Source organism: Carcharhinus amblyrhynchos, chromosome 9 (genome assembly GCF_965287045.1).
Source record: "Carcharhinus amblyrhynchos chromosome 9, sCarAmb.v2.hapA, whole genome shotgun sequence".
Classification (NCBI taxonomy): Eukaryota; Metazoa; Chordata; class Chondrichthyes; order Carcharhiniformes; family Carcharhinidae; genus Carcharhinus; species Carcharhinus amblyrhynchos.
In genome coordinates this window covers 30,143,125-30,163,103 of record NC_137332.1, presented here as the reverse complement: position 1 = coordinate 30,163,103, position 19,979 = coordinate 30,143,125, and the positions used below count along the sequence as shown (strand labels likewise).

Here is a 19,979-nt window from a genome sequence, read left to right as displayed (position 1 = left end):
GAAAGGAGAGTGTGTAGAATTTGTGATGTAATTGTTGAGACTACAGTGTTACAGTCATAGCCAGGGTGTAGAGAAAGATCAACTTAATACAAGGTAGGTCCATTCAAAAGTCTGATGGCAACAGGAAAGAAGCTGTCTTAAGTCGGTTGGTACGTGATCTCAGACTTTTGTATCTTTTTCCCGATGGAAGGAGGTGGAAGAGAGTATGTCAGGGTGCATGGGATTCTTGATAATGCTGGTTACCTTTCCAAGGCAGTGGGAAGTCAATGGATGGGAGGCTGGTCTGATAGACTGGGCTACACTCACCACCCTTTGTAGTTTCTTGCGGTCTTGGTTAGAGCTGGAACCATACTAAGCTGTGATACATCCGGAAAGGATGCTCTCTGTGCAGCATCTGTAAATACTGGTGAAAGTCATAATGGACATGCTGAATTTCCTCAGCCTCCAGAGAAAGCAGAGGCAGGAGGAGAGCAGAATGTCTACTTTCACTCTTCAGTTCACAATTATGTGCTCTGTGATTGAAAAATACAAGAATCTCTACATTTCCTCAATGATGTTAACCAACTTACTGTACAAAAATTATACAATGGACGGGAGCAGACCAGACATATTTCAAACAGCTCAAAATCCAAGCTACACTAAGAGTTCATTCAGAGAGCTCAACAGGACTCTTGAAAGGTTTTATTGTGCTTTTAAAAAAGAAAATGGAACTTTGGCTCGGTTCACTTCTTTAAGATTTCATTACTGTACAATTAAGTCACAAATTCCAACTTATCAACTTGCAGACCATACAGTTGCCTTCTCTTCACCCCAAAATAATTTCCCCTCATAAATAACTAACACATATTTCATATGGTTTTCATTACAATTCTATTCCATTGTGTGCACCACATTTTTCATTTATTGCTTTCTTACCAGATCTTTACTAAAACTATTGTTTCAGTCTGGATTATTGTCAAATGTTTAGAGGAAAAGATCAGCTGGTAAAGTCACTGGAAGAGCCATTGAGCCCAATCAGTATCTTTTTCATAGATCTATGACTCTGTCTACCCACCATTTCCTTAACCCATTATAGAAACATAGAAACATAGAACATTACAGCACAGTACAGGCCCTTCAGCCCTCAATGTTGTGCCGAGCTATGTCCAATCCCAAGATCAAACTATCCCCTTCCTGTAATTCTGGAGTGCTCCATGTGCCTATCCAATAGCCGTTTGAAAGTTCCTAAAGTGTCCTACTCCACTATCACAGCAGGCAGTCTATTCCACACCCCAATCACTCTCTGAGTGAAGAATCTACCTTGGACATCCCCCCTATATCTCCCACCATGAACCTTATAGTTACGCCCCCTAGTAACAGCTACATCCACCTGAGGAAATAGTTTCTGCACGTCCACTCTATCAATCCCTCTCGTTATGTTATAAACTTCTATTAAGTCGCCTCTCATCCTTCTCTGCTCCAAAGAGAAAAGCCCCAGCTCCCTCAACCTTTCCTCATAAGACCTACCCTCCAAACCAGGCAGCATCCTGGTAAATCTCCTCTGCACTCGCTCCAATGCTTCCACATCCTTCTTATAATGAGGTGACCAGAACCAAACACAATATTCCAAATGTGGTCTCACCAACGTCCAGTACAGTTGCAGCATAACCCCACGGCTCTTAAACTCAAACCCCCTGTTAATAAACGCTAACACACTATAAGCCTTCTTCATGGCTCTATCCACTTGAGTGGCAACCTTCGGAGATCTGTGGATATGAACCCCAAGATCTCTCTGTTCCTCCACATTCCTTAGAACGCTGCTGTTGACCCTGTAATCTGCATTCAAGTTTGTCCTACCAAAATGAATCACCTCACACTTATCAGGGTTAAACTCCATCTGCCACTTTTCTGCCCAGCTCTGCATCCTATCAATGTCTCTTTGCAGCCTGCAAGAGCCCTCCACCTCATCCACTACTCCACCAACCTTGGTATTGTCAGCATTATTCCTTTTAGAACATAAGAACATAAGAAATAGGAGCAGGAGTAGGCCATCTAGCCCTTCGAGTCTGCCCCGCCATTCAATAAGATCATGGCTGATCTGTCGTGGCTCAGTTCTACATTCCCGCCCTCTCCCCATAACCCTTAATCCCCTCGCTTATCAAAAACCCATCAACCCACGTCTTAAAAATATTTAGTGAGGCAGCCTCCACCACCTCAACGGGCAGAGAATTCCAGAGATTCACCACCCTTTGAGTGAAGAAGTTCCTCCTCAACTCCATTCTAAACCACCCCCCCTTTAGCTTGAGGCTGTGCCCCCTAGTCCTACTGTCCTTTCTGAGCAGGAAGAGTCTCTCCACCTCTATCCTATCCATCCCATTCATCATCTTATATGTCTCAATGAGATCTCCCCTCATTCTTCTAAACTCTAACGAGTACAAGCCTAGTTTATTCAACCTCTCCTCATAGCTCAACCCCCTCAACTCCGGCATCAGCCTAGTAAACCTCATCTGCACTCCCTCCAAGGCCAAAATATCCTTGCGTAAGTACAGTGACCAAAACTGCACACAGTACTCCAGCTGCGGCCTCACCAATGCCCTATACAGCCGCAGCAAGACCTCCCTACTTTTATATTCAATCCCCCTCGCTATGAAGGCCAGCATCCCATTCGCCTTCCTGACCACCCGCTGCACCTGCAGGCTGGGTTACAAGAGATTAATAAACAAAATTAAAACTCATGGTATTGAAGGGTAATGTACTGGTGTGGGTAGAGAACTGGTTGGCATACAGGAAGCACTGAGTAGGAAGAAAATAGGTCCTTTTCAGAGTGGCAGGCTATGACTAGTGGGGTACCACAGGATTCCGTGCTGGGACCCCAGCTATTCACAATATACATTAATGATTTGGAAGAAGGAATTGAATACAATATCTCCAAAATTGCAGAAGACACTAAGCTGGGTGGCAGTGTGTGCTGTGAGGAAGATGCTAAGGGCTGCAGGGTGACTTGGACAGGTTCTAACCAGAAATGCATCAGGTCGTTTCTTGAGTCCATTTAAATGGCAGTCAACTTTTCCTGATTTTTTTCAATATCTGGGTAAACAAGCTTGAGACACAATTTAGTGTGGGAAAAAATATCAAAGAACGAGAATAAATCCTTAATGATAAAGTACTGAAGGCTGTGGAACAACATGGATATCAAGGGATTAAATCTGTGAGCACAGGTAGTTGTAATAACAACAATAAAGTGATTTGTTGGTTTTATAAATAAGGGCATAGTGTGAAAGCCTAAGAGGTACTAATTAACTTATGTGAAACATTCCTTAGTGCACAGTCAGAATACAGTGTGTAGTTTTTGATGCCCCATTACTGAATGAGTTCATTCTCTTCAAACTTTTCCCCTTTCACCCTTAACTCATGTCCTCTAGTTTTTTTTCTCCCCTAGCCTCAGTGGAAAAACCCTGCTTGCATTCACTCTATCTATACCCATCATAATTTTATACACCTCGATCAAATCTCCCCTCTTTCTTCTATGCTCCAGGGAATAAAGTCCAAACCTATTCAGCCTTTCTCTGTAACTCAGTTTCTCAAGTCCCGGCAACATCCTTGTAAACTTTCTCTGCACTCTTCCAATCTTATTAATATCCTTCCTGTAATTAGGTGATCAAAACTGCACACAATAATTTAAACTAATTTTTTTCTTCTAAAAGCAGCCTATTCTAATAATTTCCTCGATTTCTAGAATTTTTTTTTCTTTTTGTTGCAAGTTCTGGTTTACTTCCACTGGTTTGCAGTCGATTCACTGGTTTATATATTTTTCCTGGTTTCCTGCCTCCCACTCTCCAGGGTCACAGAGAAAAAAAAAGTGAGGAATGATCTGGAGTATTTTCTTTCAATTTTAACAAGTAATCGCTATTCCTAGCCTTTGCTAATACCCGATCTCCACTGTCGGTTCCACCGTAATGCAATTGACAGTAGTAATCTTCTGCAAAAACGTTCCTTGATGCTAAGTCCAGGTCTTAGTCGATTTTTCTTTCACTATTTTGGTGAAAAGCACTTCTCATTCCCCGTTTTATCTAAAATTGGTCTTTGTCGGTGATCTTTCTGGAAAACGCACCTTATCGCCAGTTCTTATCGATTACTGTTACACATTAATGTGGTCAGCTCACTTGTGCAGCAAGATAAAAGGATGGAAAGTTTGCCTTACAGTGGGTTACTTACCCAGTTAGTCGAGCTTTAGTAGATAAGGTGTTGCTTGCCTACAGTCCAGGATGGACAAGAGGGGAAAAATCTGCAAATGTCTCTGATTATGTCACGACACACCACGTGACTAATCAAACAGAGATGGATTGGTTTACAATATATAAGAGTGCCCCTATCATTTAGTTATAGAGGCAGGTTTTAAGAAGAATAGGAAAAGAAAGGGGGAAGATTTGTGGAGCAAAGGCCAGAGCTCAGGACTGGGTGGCTGAAAGGACAGCCATCCAGGGTGGAGCACAGCATGGGCAATCCACAAGAGATGAATAATATCAACAAAAAATTACATTGAGCATTTAGTGCAATGAAACAAGGTACTGCACAAGAGCATTATAAAACATAGTTTGACCCCAAGCCACAAAATGAGATATTGATCTGAATTTTCACTGAGTTGCGTTGGCTCAGAAGCTCTTTAAAAATGGTAAGCAGGTAGGTCCCAATATTTGGATTCCTAGCCCTGTTTCAGGGCTGTTTAACTTTCAGGGGGACCTTTAAAAGGGTGCAGGCTGGTTCCCATCAGAAACGCACAACTAGTACTCCTGACCTGACTAGCTCCATTGCAGGGATAGGAACATCCTACTCATCCACAGTTTTCAGAATGTTTTTAAAGAGTCACAGTGTCAGACAGCTCAAGGAGGTCAGAAACCAAAGTCTGCATGAGGGAACCTTTTAAAATGCCCCTCTGCCATGCCCTGTCCTTCTACCCAAACTCTCAGGCCCCTCACGCTGCCATGTCAAACTCTGCCCTTCCACCCACCTCCATGTCCTGTCCTTCCCCCAATGCCATGCTCTGGCCATCCACCTCCCCTCCATGTCCTTACATGCCCCCTTGACAAGTTGCAGCATTCTATGCCACTGACTCATTGTACACTTTCTGGAACCAATGAACACCATGGTATTTAGTGTATGTGCAAAAGAGGCTTTGAAAAACTATAATCCATTGATAACTTTTGCAGTTATTGCGAATTACAAAAATACATCTGGATCAAGCTAATAGAAGTGTCAATAATCCTTTGTAGTTTCAAAAATTATAAACCACAAACCCTTGAGACCACAACTTTTATCAACAAACATTGACGACAGGGAGCAGGAAGCCTGAACTGTCACTCTCAAGAACATCGGCATAGGGCTTCATAGGGTAGGTGCTGGGAATCTAGTCCAATGGCCTAGAACTAGGACATTCATAACATAAGGAATCAGCCATTTCAGATTGAGATGAAGGGAAATTTCTTCACTCAGATATTGTGGACCTTTGAAATTTGCTACCCCAAAGAGGTTACTCAATCATTGAGTATTTTCAACGCAGATCAACAGATTGGCTGACATCAAGGGAAAGAAGGGATATGAGAATAGGGTGCAAAAGTGGAATGAGGGAGGTGATTAGCCACAATTAAATAAATAGCTGAGCTAGCTGGAGTTCGGTGGCCATGTGGACTACTCCTGCTCCCATTTTCTATGTTCCTATGATAATATGAATATATAAATAAACATGCAATCAAATCAGGAGTGATTTGCCTCAATCAAGTCCTAATTTACACAAGTCTAAAGAGAAAATGCGCAATCATTTGCCAGCTTTTTCACATAAAAAGCAAGCAATCTTCAGCATGTCAATCATCAGTCTGCTTACATCCTGTGCAATTACAACATTTAACTTCAATCTTACAAAATGGAGAACTGCATCAGGAGCAAGTTACTTAAATTACATGAAGGCAAATCATTTCAGGAAAGAAGTCATTAAGCTACTGTAAACCACAAAGCCCTAAATAAATGAACTATTCCAAACTCTTTCAATTTACTAGGGTATGTTCCAGGAGTGGCTCAATTAGAATAAAGCTCTAAAAATTAAGAGATTGTGGTAGTTTGTACTTTTAGCCTGTCAGCAGAAGTGGGAGAGAAATAGTCGTGTGTTAAACTGAACACAACCTTATTCCTGTTGGAGGAAACACTTCTTCCTGAACATAGACAGGAAAGGTTCCACAGAGCCTACTGAAATCAATCGACTCCAGACATGCTCACCAATTTTAATAGGGGAAATAAAGAGGAGCAAGGTATATGTCAAAAGCTATAAAACCCTTTGTCAAAAATGTATTTCCTCCTGCGATAGAGATTTTGAATCTATGAGAAAAATTTAATTCTATCCTTTCTTACAATGCCATGAATATCATATCATCATGGGATGGCATGGTGGCACAATGGTTAGCACTGTTGCCTCACAGCGCCAGGCACCCATGTTCAATTCTGGTCTCAGGTGACAGCGTGTGTTGAGTTTGCACATTCTCCCCTTGTCTGTGTAGGTTTCCTCCGGGTGTTCCAGTTTCCTCTCATACTCTAAAGATGTGTGGGATAGGTTGATTGGCCATGCTAAACTTCCCCTTAGTGTTAGGGGAACAATTAAAGGTAGATCTATGGGTTACAGGGACAGGGGCTGGGTGGGATTGTGGTTGGTGCAGGCTCCAAGGGCCAAATGGCCTCCTTCTACACTGTAGGGATTCTATGTAAAGGTTGTGGTACTGCACTAACACCTCAAGAAATCAAATACCTCAAATGCCACCTTGGCGATTCAATAAATCTGATCATATATGGCTTGGTATGGCTATGTACCACCTATGATATAGGCATGCCAGCATTGGACTGGGGTGAACATCATAAGAAGTCTCACAACACCAGGTTAAAGTCCAACAGGTTTATTTGGTAGTAAACTCTGGGGGGAAAATATGACTGACTCGTGAGATATTTCACAGAACCAGAAGGAGGCCATTATGCCTGAATGCTTATGCCAGCTTTTTTTTTCCAATTTTTTATTCAATCCAAATCCAAATTCCAATTTAATCCAATTCATAGTCTCCACAAGAGAGACAAACAAGATCTAAGATGGTAAGATGAGGCATTGCCTCCCATCTTGGGCTTGATCTGACGCTTCATCTTAGACAAAGGCTGAAATGGCTTTGAAAAATTGCATCAGGCGATGGATGCATCAGTTAAACCTCATTAACTACCCTGATCATTATCTCTATCCTAGCCTGGAATATCAGCCTGCCTGATCGTTAACTCTCCCCTGTTTTGAAAGAGCAGTTATACTTCAGCAGATCTGCTTTTTGTCAGTAATCCTGCTTCAAGCACCTGTGCAAATCCCATTTAAAATTGTGTTTGGAATATGCTCCCACCACCTTTCCAAGTAGGGCATTCTGGATTTCGGCAATCCCGATTGGAAAGAATCCTCCTAGATCTTTGCCAACGAATTTAAATCTACGATTTATCAAACCGCACACCAGAGAGGACATGCAAATTAATGTTGTCAGAAGCTAGGATCCATCCATTCCGATGGTTGGCAAGTGAGTTTCTTTTCCCTCAGAGTAAAAGAAAGTATAAAATCACGGTAATTGTGTTTGGCATAACTCAGTAATCCAAAATCTTACATCTGAAAATTGGTTTTTATGGCCTCGCTCATCCCGAAACCATAAAATCCCGTCTGAGATCAATGGATCTTTCCATTGTCCACCCTTCACACACTCCGATTCCAAGGCGGGCGGGGCAGTAAAATTCCGGCCATGGTCTCGCAGGCTTCTTTGGCAAGAAAAAAATTGTCATCATTCGCTGAAATAACTACTTGACTTGTAGTCTACTGAATAATTGTCCAGTTAATTAAATTCAGAATCAGAATGAATAAGTCATCAGGAAAAAATGAACAGTCAAACCTCTTTTCTCAGTTTACAACATTTCCATACACAAATACTTACAAAATAGGGAAAAATGATCTTACTCAAAATTGGTTGCTCAATATTAGGATTGCCTGCAATACATTTCATCCCATAAGAATGATAGAATCCCTGCAGTGCAGAAGGAGTCTGCATCAACCACAATCTCACTCAGGCCCTATCCCTAGCCCTGTCCCCTATAAAGTTAACCTTCAATCTGGGCCTAGCTTTGAGTTGGAAGTTTTGTCTCATTGGGGCATTGGCGATGAACAGCTGTAAGCAGTGTCTGAAAGAAATGCACCATAGAAGTTGTATAATTTCTCAATTACTTCTGTATGCATTGTGCACTGCAATAGTCAGATGGAAAAGGAGATTGAAGTCCCAACTTTTGTAAATAAATTCTGTGCGGCAGAATTGTAAGTTCCTGCTGTGCAATTGTAGTAGCTAAAAAGTTTGCAAATAACTGGGCTCTGGGGAGGGTGGGGGGTGGTGGAGAGAAGCCAAATGTTTTATTCCTTTTCAAATTAAATTTCAAGATGTTATGTCGTTAACTAAAAATGGTTAAGGTGAACGGTTCAGGGACTGATGTTTCTGGGGTACTTTTTAAGCTGGTCAGCACCATGTCAAATGACCACATCCTCTTTGATGTTGGTCACTGCAGACTTGACAATGGTGTAGGTGGGAATTTTCTTGGGAAGTAGTCAGTAACAACAGTTTTCGGGAGAACCACAACTGACTGTGAGAAGCAAGCTTAAAAAGAAGTATTTTTTATGACTGTATGCCAACTGATATTTGTGGAGGGGAGAAGAAAGGATAGACAAGAACCTATTAGGGCCATAGTTTCACTTCCTGCAAGCAATGGCATGGTAAATTTGCTAATATTGTGGAAAATTAACAATTAAACCAGCAGCCCCATACAATGTGGAATACTTTCATTTTAATTTGTTCCCAGTTCCAGCCGTTTCTAGCCCCCCCCAACTTGTTAAGCTTCTTTTTTCAAAATTTGATTTGATTTATTATTGTCACATGTATTAACATACAGTGAAAAGTATTGTTTCTTGCGCACTGTACAGCCAAAACATACCGTTCATAGAGAAGGAAACAAGAGAGTGCAGAATGTAGTATTACAGTCATAGCTAGGGTGTAGAGAAAGATGAACTTAATGCGAGATAGGTCCATTCAAAAGTCTGACAGCAGCAGAGAAGAAGCTGTTCTTGAGTCGCTTGGTATGTGACCTCAAACTTTTTCCTCTTAGCTCAGCATTGTAGAGCTGGTAGAATATTGTGTTAATGCCCATTCAGCCTCTGATCTTTGGGTAAGCATTCTCCAAGGCGGCGTTCACAGCACACGACAGTGCAGGATCGCTGAGCAGAGACTGACAGCCAAGTTCTGCAAACGAGGATGGCCTCAACCGGGATCTTGAGTTCATGTCACACTTTCTGTAACCCCCACGACTTGCCTGGGCTTGCAAAATCTCACAGGCTGTCCTGTCTGGAGACAATACACATCTCTTTAACCTGTGCTAATGCTCTCTCCACTCACGTTGTCTGTGCCTTTAAGACTTGATTAGCTGTGGGAACTCGCATTCCAACCATTAATCCGTAAATTGAGTTTGTGTCTTTATATGCCCTGTTTGTGAGCAGAACTCCCATTCACCTGATGAAGGAGCAGCGCTCCGAAAGCTAGTGGGTTTGCTACCAAATAAGCCTGTTGGATTTTAACCTGGTATTGTGAGACTTCTTACTACATGTACCACTTAGTCATTCCTTTGTGATACCAACCCCAAGACGAGGTGCCTTACCTCATCTTGAGCCCTCACTCCATTTTCTACCACTCCCATTCATTCAAGATTATGCACTGAAGCCAAAGTCCCCCTCACGCTCCACAACTTCCATGTTGCTCTCCCTATGTTACAGATGAAGCTGTGTCTGCTCCTGAAAACATTGCTGCTCATGGGACTTTACTGTGCATAAGTCAGTGGTCGCAATGGTAACACAACATTCTGCACTCTCTCGTTTCCTTCTCTATGAACGGTATGTTTTGGCTGTACAGTGCGCAAGAAACTATACTTTTCACTGTATGTTAGTACACGTGACAATAATAAATCAAATCAAATTTTGAAAAAAGAAGCTTAACAAGGGGGGGCTAGAAATGGCTGGAACTGGGAACAAATTAAAATGAAAGTATTCCACATTGTATGGGGCTGCTGGTTTAATTGTTAATTTTCCATAATATTAGCAAATTTACCATGCCATTGCTTGCAGCAAGTGAAACTATGGCCCTAATAGGTTCTTGTCTATCCTTTCTTCTCCCTTCTACAAACATCATCAGTTGGCATACAGTCGTAAAAAATACTTCTTTTCAAGCTTGCTTCCCACAGTCAGTTGTGGTTCTCCCGAAAACTCTTGTTACTGACTACCTCCTAAGAAAATTCCCACCTGCACCATTGTCAAGTCTGCAATGACCAACATCAAAGAGGATGCGGTCATTTGACATGGTGCTGACCAGCTTAAAAAGTACCCCAGAAACATCAGTCCCTGAACCGTTCACCTTAACCATTTTTAGTTAACGACATAACATCTTGAATGTTAATTTAAAAAGGAATAAAACATTTGACTTCACTCCTGCCACCCCCCACCCTCCCCAGAGCCCAGTTATTTGCAAACTTTTTAGCTACTACAATTGCACAGCAGGAACTTACAATTCTGCCACACAGAATTTATTTACAAAAGTTGGGACTTCAATCTCCTTTTCCATCTGACTATTGAAGTGCACAATGCATACAGGAGTAATTGAGAAATTATACAACTTCTATGGTGCATTTCTTTCAGACACTGCTTACAGCTGTTCATCGCCAATGCCCCAATGAGACAAAACTTCCAACTCAAAGCTAGGCCCAGATTGAAGGTTAACTTTATAGGGGACAGGGCTAGGGATAGGGCCTGAGTGAGATTGTGGTTGATGCAGACTCCTTCTGCACTGTAGGGATTCTATCATTCTTATGGGATGAAATGTATTGCAGGCAATCCTAATATTGAGCAACCAATTTTGAGTAAGATCATTTTTCTCTATTTTGTAAGTATTTGTGTATGGAAATGTTGTAAACTGAGAAAAGAGGTTTGACTGTTCATATTTTTTTCCTGATGACTTATTCATTCTGATTCTGAATTTAATTAACTGGACAATTGTTAAGTAAACTACAAGTCAAGTAGTTATTTCAGCAAATGATGACAATTTTATTCTTGACAAATAAGCCTCTGAGACCATGGCCGGAATTTTACCGCCCCGCCTGCCATGAAATCGGAGTGTGTGAAGGGTGGACAATGGAAAGATCCATTGATTTTACGGTTTCGGGATGAGCGAGGCCATAAAATCCCATTTTCGGATGTAAGATTTTGGATTACTGAGTTATGCCAAACACAATTACCGTGATTTTATACTTTTACTCTGAGGGAAAAGAACCTCACTTGCCAACCATATGAATGGATGGATCCTAGCTTCTGACAACATTAATTTGCATGTCCTCTCTGGTGTGCGGTTCAATAAATCGTAGATTTAAATTCATTGGGAAAGATCTAGGAGGAAGCTGAGGAGAATTCTTTCCACACCTGATTGTCGGGATCCAGAATGTCCTATCTGAAAGCTGGTGGAAGCAGATTCCAAACACAATTTTAAATGGGATTTGCACAGGTGCTTGAAGCAGGATTACTGACAAAAAGCAGATCTGCTGAAGTATAACTGCTCTTTCAAAACAGGGGAGAGTTAACCATCAGGCAGGCTGATATTCCAGGCTAGGATAGATATAATGATCAGGGTAGTTAATGAGGTTTAACTTATGCATCCATCACCTGATGCAATTTTTCAAAGCCATTTCAGCCTTTGGCTAAGATGAAGCGTTAGATCAAGCCCAGGATGGGAGGCAATGCCTCATCTTACCATCTTAGATCTTGTTTGTCTCTCTTGTGGGGACTCTGAATTGGATTAAATTGGAATTTGGATTTGGATTGAATAAAAAAATTGAAAAAACGTCAGTATAAGCATTCAGGCATAATGGCCTCCTTCTGGTTCTGTGAAATATCTCACCAGTAATATCTCACCAGTCAGTAACATTTTCCCCTCCAGAGTTAATGCACTGATAGATAGAACTGATGTATCTCACCTCTGAATGCAAGTCCAGAGTGAGGTCCACTGCTGCTGCTCCCAAAATCTCCCTGATTTCATTTCTCTCACTTGGAGCGACACATTCCTCTATTAGTTTCCATAGTGACGAAGGTTGTTCATAGTTGTCAGGAAATCTATTATCTCCTTCCTCATGGTTCAGATTCATAGCTCTGTGCCAAATCCAGAGGTGTTAGAATTCGGGGAGGATCGCTCCCTTTGAAAATTCAGTACAACTCTCCAATTGTTTTTCGTTGTAGATTCTACATGAGAAATAATCAGAGGGATACACATGTCAATACTAGCCAATGTACTGCTGGACATCCAGGTGGCTTCAGTTCAAAAGGTTGTTCAGAAGTAGTGGAGGAAGGAAGCAGCGGGGGAAGAGTGGGGTCTCAGGGATAAATATATGATTATGTCAGGAAGTGCATTAACTTGAGAGAGAGAAGATTTATTAAACTGAGAAAAATGTTTTCCTCATTAGAATTACATTCATGTTGTTTCTAAATTTGAATTATGAGGCAGCCTCCAATCATCTCAACTGATTATCACTTGTTGTGTTGATGGAAATCAGGACCATTCAATTTATATTTTAACACTTGTCAGAATCACACAATCCACACAGAGAGCCATACTTCAGATTCAACCCCCCACCATGCTAAAATCCTCAGATGTAAAGTTCACAATTCTGCTAAATATTAAACAAATATCTGAAAGCTACTTATTGACAATTTTCACAAAATAATAGAAAACGTTGAGTAATTCAATTCCCAAAACACCAACAAAAATTAAAAGTTATATTTATTAGGATACTACCAGGACTTGATGGTTTGAATTCCAAGGAGAGGCTGGATAGACTGGGACATTTTCCCTGGAATGGAAAAGGCTGAGGGATGACCTTATAGAGGCCTATAAAATAATGAGGGGCATAGATCAGCTAGATAGTCAATATCTTTTCTCAAAAGTAGATGAGTCTAAAACTATAGGGCATAGGTTTAAGATGAGAGGGAAGAGATACAAAAAGGTCCAGAGGGGCAAGTTTTTCACATAGAGGGTGCTGAGTGTCTGGAACAAGCTGCCAGAGGTAGTAGTAGAAGTGGGTACAATTTTGTCTTTTAAAATGCCTTTAGACACTTACATGAGAAAGACTCGTTTCGAGGGATATGGGCCAAATGTGGGCAATTGGGACTAGCTTAATGGTAAAAACTGGGTGGCATGGCCAAGTTGGGCCAAAGGGCCTGTTTCCATGCTGTAAATCTCTATTTGCAATTGAAGCTCATGGAATAGTAAGGTCAGTGTCCAATTGGATAAAAATTTGAGTGAAGTACAGAAAACAGTGAATTGTGGTGATTGGTTACTTTCCAGATTGAAGGACAGACATTGGTACACCCCAAGGTCAGTGCTTTTTTGATATATGTAAATGACTTGGATCTTGGAACATAAGAGTAACTTTACAAAATTTGCCAATTTGCCGAACTTGGAAGAGTGGCAAACAGTGAGGATTATATGAATCACCTGCAACATGACACAAGATAAGTGAGCAGAATGGATGACAAACGGTCAAAGCAACTTAATATGGAAACGTCTATGGTAATGTAATTCGGCAGAAGAGATAGGAAGAGGCAATATAGATTTAATGGCACAGTTCTAAAGAGTGCGCAGGAACAAAGGAACCAGGAGGGGTGCAATGTGAATCATTTTGCCACATGTTGGATTACTGACTACCATCAGAAAGTGATGTCGGGCAAGACAGCCAATTCCTCAATGGAGAAAGTACCCAGCGAGAAGCTGTGGCTGTTCCTCTGCTTCCTGGAAGTCTTTATTATTTTTACTACAGCATGCAATTAGGAAAAACTATACCATAAGTTTGTGCCTTCTCACAGCCTCATTTCCTTTCTGCATAACTATATAACATATATGTTGACTTTTTTAATGTTCTGTACTGCCTGGTGCAAGTTATCTCACATATAAGGTTCATTTTAGGTGTTGGGCATTTCATTTCAAATATCTGGCGAAAACGGCAGTCTTCAATTTACCTTCATGGAGCAACAGAGAATCTAATTTACAAATAAGATCATGTGTGATATAATGTTGACAGATAATGTTGCATTTAGGCATAAGTTGACAGAAACATTTCAATCTAGTAGTGACAGTAAAACTTTATGTTGATGCTATCACCCACTCAAGTGCCCTAAACAATTTTTGTAAAATATGCAGTCATTATCTAATATTAATTAGTTTGCTATCGTTTGGCACACAGCTGGGATATATAATAGAGTTACAGAGTGTAACACAAAATAATGTCAATACTAAGCATGTGTCACTAAATGAGAGCAAATAAATGATACATATCTTGTTAAGGACTATGAAATTAAATTCATGTCTCACAATTACAAGGATGTACAATGTGATACAATAAACTAACTTCAGTGCTTAGATATGATATTTAACTTGATAAATGTTAGACAGAGTTATTTTCATATAAATGAATCATAGAACCCGCACAATGCAGAAGGAGGCCATTTGGCCCATCAAGTCCCTTACTCATAACCCATGGATTTACTCTCCTTTCTTTATCAATGAATGGTATGTTTTGTCTGTATAGCGTGCAAGAAACAATATTTTCCACTATATACTAATACATGTGACTATAATAAATCAAATCAAACAATTGCAAATACATGGGCAAACCTCACTTCATTGTTTAGTAAGAAGTCTCACAACACCATGTTAAAGTCCAACAGGTTTATTTTGTAACACAAGCTTTCAGAGTGCTGCTCCTTCATCAGGTGACTCTAACCTGTTGTTGTGAGACTTCTTACTGTGCTTACCCCAGTCCAATGCTGGCATCGCCACATCATTTTATTGTTTACAATCATGATAACACATCATGATTTTTGACTAAGTCAATTGTCTACAATATCTTTGGATGTATGGGTTTACTGAAAAGAATGGCAAAATCAATAAAATACAGGCACCATCTCCTTAGTAGGGGCCTTCAAAAAAGTAACAAGAAGGTTCTAGTTTATTTAAATGAAACTACAGAGAGAATAATGAACAGATTTGAAATAAACTGTGATCATCTCAGGATCAAAGAATCCCTACAGTGCAAGAGGAGGCTATTCAGCCCAATGAGCCTGCACCATCAACCATCCCACCCAGGCCCTAACCCCACAATCCCATATATTTACCTTGATAATTCCCATGACATAAGGGTCAATTTAGCATGGTCAATCCATCTAACCTGTACTTATTTGGCATGTGGGAGGAAACTGGAGCACCTGGAGGAAACCCATGTAGACACAGGGAGAATGTGCAAACTCCACACAGTCACCCAAGGCTAGAATTGAACCCAGGTCCTTAGTACGCTTGTTATTCCTCAAGTAGAAAGTTCACACCAGTTACTTTGATATTTTTATTTAGTCACTGTTACCACTTTCTAGGGTCCCAGCAGGGGTTGTTGAGATAGCCCCGAACCCACCTCAGCAAATGGACATGGTGGATGGAACATACATAGAAAATAGAACAGGAGTACACCATTCGGCTCTTTGAGACTGCTCTGCCATTCATTATGATCACGGTTAAATGTCAGATTCAATATCCTGATCCCATCTCCAACCACCCCCACCCTTTAGCCCCAAGAATTGCATCTTATTCCTTCTTAAATCACAGAACATTTTGGCCTCAATTACTTTCTGTGGTAGTGAATTCCACAAATCCACATCGCAAAAACCCAGTCTGCAGGTGCAGCAGGTGATCAAGAAGGCGAATGGAATGTTGGCCTTTATAGTGAGGGGGATAGAATATAAAAGCAGGGAGGTCTTGCTGCAACTGTACAGGTACTGGTGAGGCCACAGCTGGAGTACTGCATGCAGTTTTGGTCGCCGCACTTGCGCAAGGATATATTGGCCTTGGAGGGAGTGCAGAGAAGGTTCACTAGGGTGATACCGGAGATGAGAGGGTTAGACTATGAAGAGAGACTAAATAGACTGGGTCTGTACTCGTTGGAGGCTGAAGGGGGATCTTATAGAGATGTGTAAGATAATGAAGGGGATAGATAGGGTGGAGGTAGAGAGATTCTTCCCGCTTAGAAAGGATAGCAGGACTAGAGGGCACAGCCTCAAAATAAGGGGGGGCAGTTTAGATCAGAGTTGGGGGGGAACATCTTCACTCAAAGGGTGGTGAATCTCTGGAATTCTCTGTCCGTTGAAGTGGTGGAGGCTACCTTGCTAAATATATTTAAGTCACAGGTGGATAGGCTTCTGATAGACAAGGGAATTAAGGGTTATGGGGAGAAAGCGGGAAAGTGGAACTAATCCACTTCAGATCAGCCATGATCTTACTGAATGGCTGGGCAGGCTCGAAGGGCTAGATGGCCTACTCCTGCTCCTATTTCTTATGTTCTTATTATGTTCTTATGTTCACAGATTCACCACTCTCTGGGTGAAAAAAATTCTCCTCACCTCAATCCTAAAAGGTTTATCCCTTATCCTCAAACTGTTTAAGTTTATTTATTAGAGTCACAAGTAGGCTTACATTAGCAGTGCAATGAAGTTATTTTAAAAATCCCCTAGTCGCCACACCGCGGCACCTGTTCGCCTACACTGAGGGAGAACTTAGCATGGCCAGTGCACCTAACTAGCACATCTTTCAGACTGTGGGAAGAAACCAGAGTACCCGGAGGAAACCCACGCACACAGCGTGTAGACTTCACACAGACAGCGACCAAACCGGGAACTGAACGCAGATCCCTGTGGCCCCCCTAGGTCTGGACTCCTCACTATTGGGATCATTCTTTCTGAAACTATCCTAACTTTGTAAGTTTCTCTGAGATCCCCTCTCACTCTTTTAAAATCCAATGAATATAATCCTAACCGATTTAGTCTCTCTCTCTCTCTCTTTCTCTCTCCATACGACAAACACGTGTAGATTGCTCTCCAGTCATTCCCCCTCCTCTTTTAAACAGAAGCCGCTGCCTTTACAGTGGGGCTGGCAGCCTCTGCTGACAGAGAGAGCTAGCTGGCTGCTGAGGTGGACTCTAATGAAGCTGAGCACTTGACAAAGCCTGGCCCGGCACTAGCCAGGGAGCAGCTGAAACCCAGAGAGTGAACCACACTGACTGAGACGAGAGGTTAAAGCAAGACTGCACTCACCTCCCTCCCGCCCGGCCGGTCCGGAGCTCTCTCCGGACACTAACCCCCACTGCCCACCGCCCCCAGCCCTCTCCCTCCCGTCTCCATCACAAACTCTCATCTCCAAGGCCCAGATATCGCGAGAACAGAGCCTCTGAAAGCTGGATTTACAGTTTGACAACTGAAAATGAAAACCTTCTTAAAGCCACACTCACCAGCCATCAAATAGTGTCAACTCACCCAAGATGCTGTTACAATCCTCTTCAACTATTGTTTTGAAAAATAAAACAAAGTTACCTCTCCGACCAGCAGGATAAACAACTGGATCAATTTCAAAGTAATATTTCGCTTTGAAGAAAGAAATCCTTATTTCCAATTCCTAATGTACACACTTATTAGTTTACAAAATCTGTTTACCCAGCTCTGTTCCAGCATCAAGTGTGATGTTTTCAGTTTATAAACTGTCACTTTTAAATCAGTTCTTTCCAAAACTTGGAATATGTTTGTACTTAAACATTACAACATTGATGCTTTCCGAACTCGGTACGAGGAAATACTTGTGACAATAGACAGCAGTCAAATTTCAAGCTTTTCTCCAACTAGTTATGTGTGCGAAGCGATAGCTTCTTTCAACAGATACATATAAAATCTGAAATTCAGGTGTGCTGAGAACGACAGAGTTATTAATCTGGGTTAATAATTATTATTTTATTTAGGTATTTTACATTACAAGTCGCACAATGTGGACTTAATGCACTCCCGTGCTCTCCAGTGAGTTGAAAAATAACATGCATAGGCAGCTTGTTTTGTTCTAGGCTCAAACTAGAAATGACCTTTCTAGAAAGATAATGCAAGGCATTAACTATTTGGAAAAGAATAGATATGGAATTCAGGCAGTAGGGAAAAAAATGCCTTATTTGAACATTATTCTCTCATATCCCAATAATGATGTTTATTTTTGAGTGGGTTGATGTCCGATGGTAATTGGGTTATCGTTGGTATTTGCTTAAAAGTCAGTTACAGATGTACTGGCCTAACATCAGAGAACACAGATGTTACCTTAATCAGGGGACAAAATGCTGCTCAAGGGGTCTTTGAATTCTCCTTATAAAAGCGAGTGCCAATGCACAGCACTTTTAAACCATATAAGGAGTAGCATGTGCATGATCTCCCAGTTTTCCGTTTGGACAGGTCAACCTCGGGTCAACCACGGGAACTGCTGTCGAGAAAATAGCCAACAGCTTGCGAAATGTGTTTGAGCCTGTGAATGCTTAGAGCACGGAGCTGTCGATTAAGTCAGATTACTAAAGACCATTCAGTCTGGCCAGTTCCTTTGAATAATCTTTTGATTTTTTAATGGCTAACAACTGTAATATTAACCACTGTTGCCATTTGAATGGATGGTAGCAGCTCCATAATTGCAGAGCTATTTCCTCGGTGAAACATCAGGGGATTTTAATTCAGTCGGGCAGCATGGTCGGTGCAGGCTGGGAGGGCCGAAGGATCTCTTCCTGTGCTGTAAACTTTCTTGTAAATCTCAAAACAGCCAACAACTGACAGCCAATTGTAACATTATAAACTCACATATACTACCCATTTGAACAACCGGAGGTAGCAACAAAACAAGCTTGATCTGATTAAGTTTTGTTTACAGGAAATCACATCAACAGAGGCAGGCTGCTTTCCTCTTATGGACAACAGACAACAACATTGCATATTTATTAAACTCGGTCCAAAAACATTGCTTCGAAAATGAAGCAACAGAGTTCCACTTAAAATTTCACAATGTTTGCCTGGCTGTATTAATTAAAAAACACACACAGGAACATAGCTGGAAATGAGGGAGAGGTTTTGTTTTGTTCATACTATGCTTTTTGCAGTGAGTGAGAAACAAGTTCATTTATTTGTCTGATACTTTTGATTAAATTTGGAAGTTGGCAAAACTATAGTGGATTATAGGAATTAGGAGCAGAAGTAGCAAGTTTAGCCTTTCAAGCCTGCTCTACCATTCAATCAAATCATGGCTGATCTCTCCCTGGTCTTAAATCCACTTCCCCACCTGTTCCCCATATCTCTCTTTCCCTTTTTTAAAACTAGAAATATGGTTATCTCCCTCTTGAAACCATTCAACAATTCAGATTCCATTGCGCTATGGTATAGCGAGTTACATAAATTCATCTCCCTCTTTGTTGCTTTACTGAGTGGGGGAATGTCACAGCCATACAGAGGGAGGACACCTTGGTGGGATCATGCAATGAGGCCATATAGGTAGAACTCAGGAACAGGAGTGGTGCAATCACACTGTTGGGGTTGTGCTACAGACCTCCTAACAGCCAGTATGAAGTGAAGGAACTGATCTGCCAGCAGATTATGGGAAGATGTAAGAAGAGCAGGGTTATTGTGATGGGTGATTTTAACTTCGCCAACACAGACTGGGATTTCTTTACTGCCAGGAGCTTGGACAGGGCAGAGTTTGTACAGTGTATCCAAGAGTGCTTCTTGAGGCGATATGTAGATAGTCCAACTTGGGAAGGGGCTGTCTTAGACCTGGTTCTGGGAAACGAGATCAGACAGGTGATTGATGTCTCACTGGAGGACCATTTTGGGAATAGTGATCACAATTATATATGTTTCAAGATACTTGTAGAAAAGGATAGAAGTAGTCCCCAGAGTGAAAGTACTAAACAGGGGGAAAGCTAACTACAACAGTATTAGGCAGGAACTAGGGAATGTAGACTGGTGTGGCTGTTTGAGTGTAAATCCA

At 41.3% G+C, this 19,979-nt stretch overlaps 1 protein-coding gene across 1 annotated transcript in view; it reads right to left on the bottom strand.

Moving 5' to 3' along the window:
* The window catches only part of ccdc24 (coiled-coil domain containing 24), a 100,537-nt gene extending 83,253 nt beyond the window's left edge, over positions 1-17,284 (bottom strand). Inside the window, exons 1-2 of the mRNA XM_080196544.1 lie at positions 17,237-17,284; positions 12,085-12,346 (exon numbers count right to left, since the gene is read on the bottom strand). Of these exons, the coding sequence (XP_080052670.1) occupies positions 12,085-12,252 (168 nt within the window). The 5' untranslated portion in view covers positions 12,253-12,346; positions 17,237-17,284. The remainder of the gene's footprint in view (positions 1-12,084; positions 12,347-17,236) is intronic.
* Positions 17,285-19,979: the final 2,695 nt, after the last annotated feature.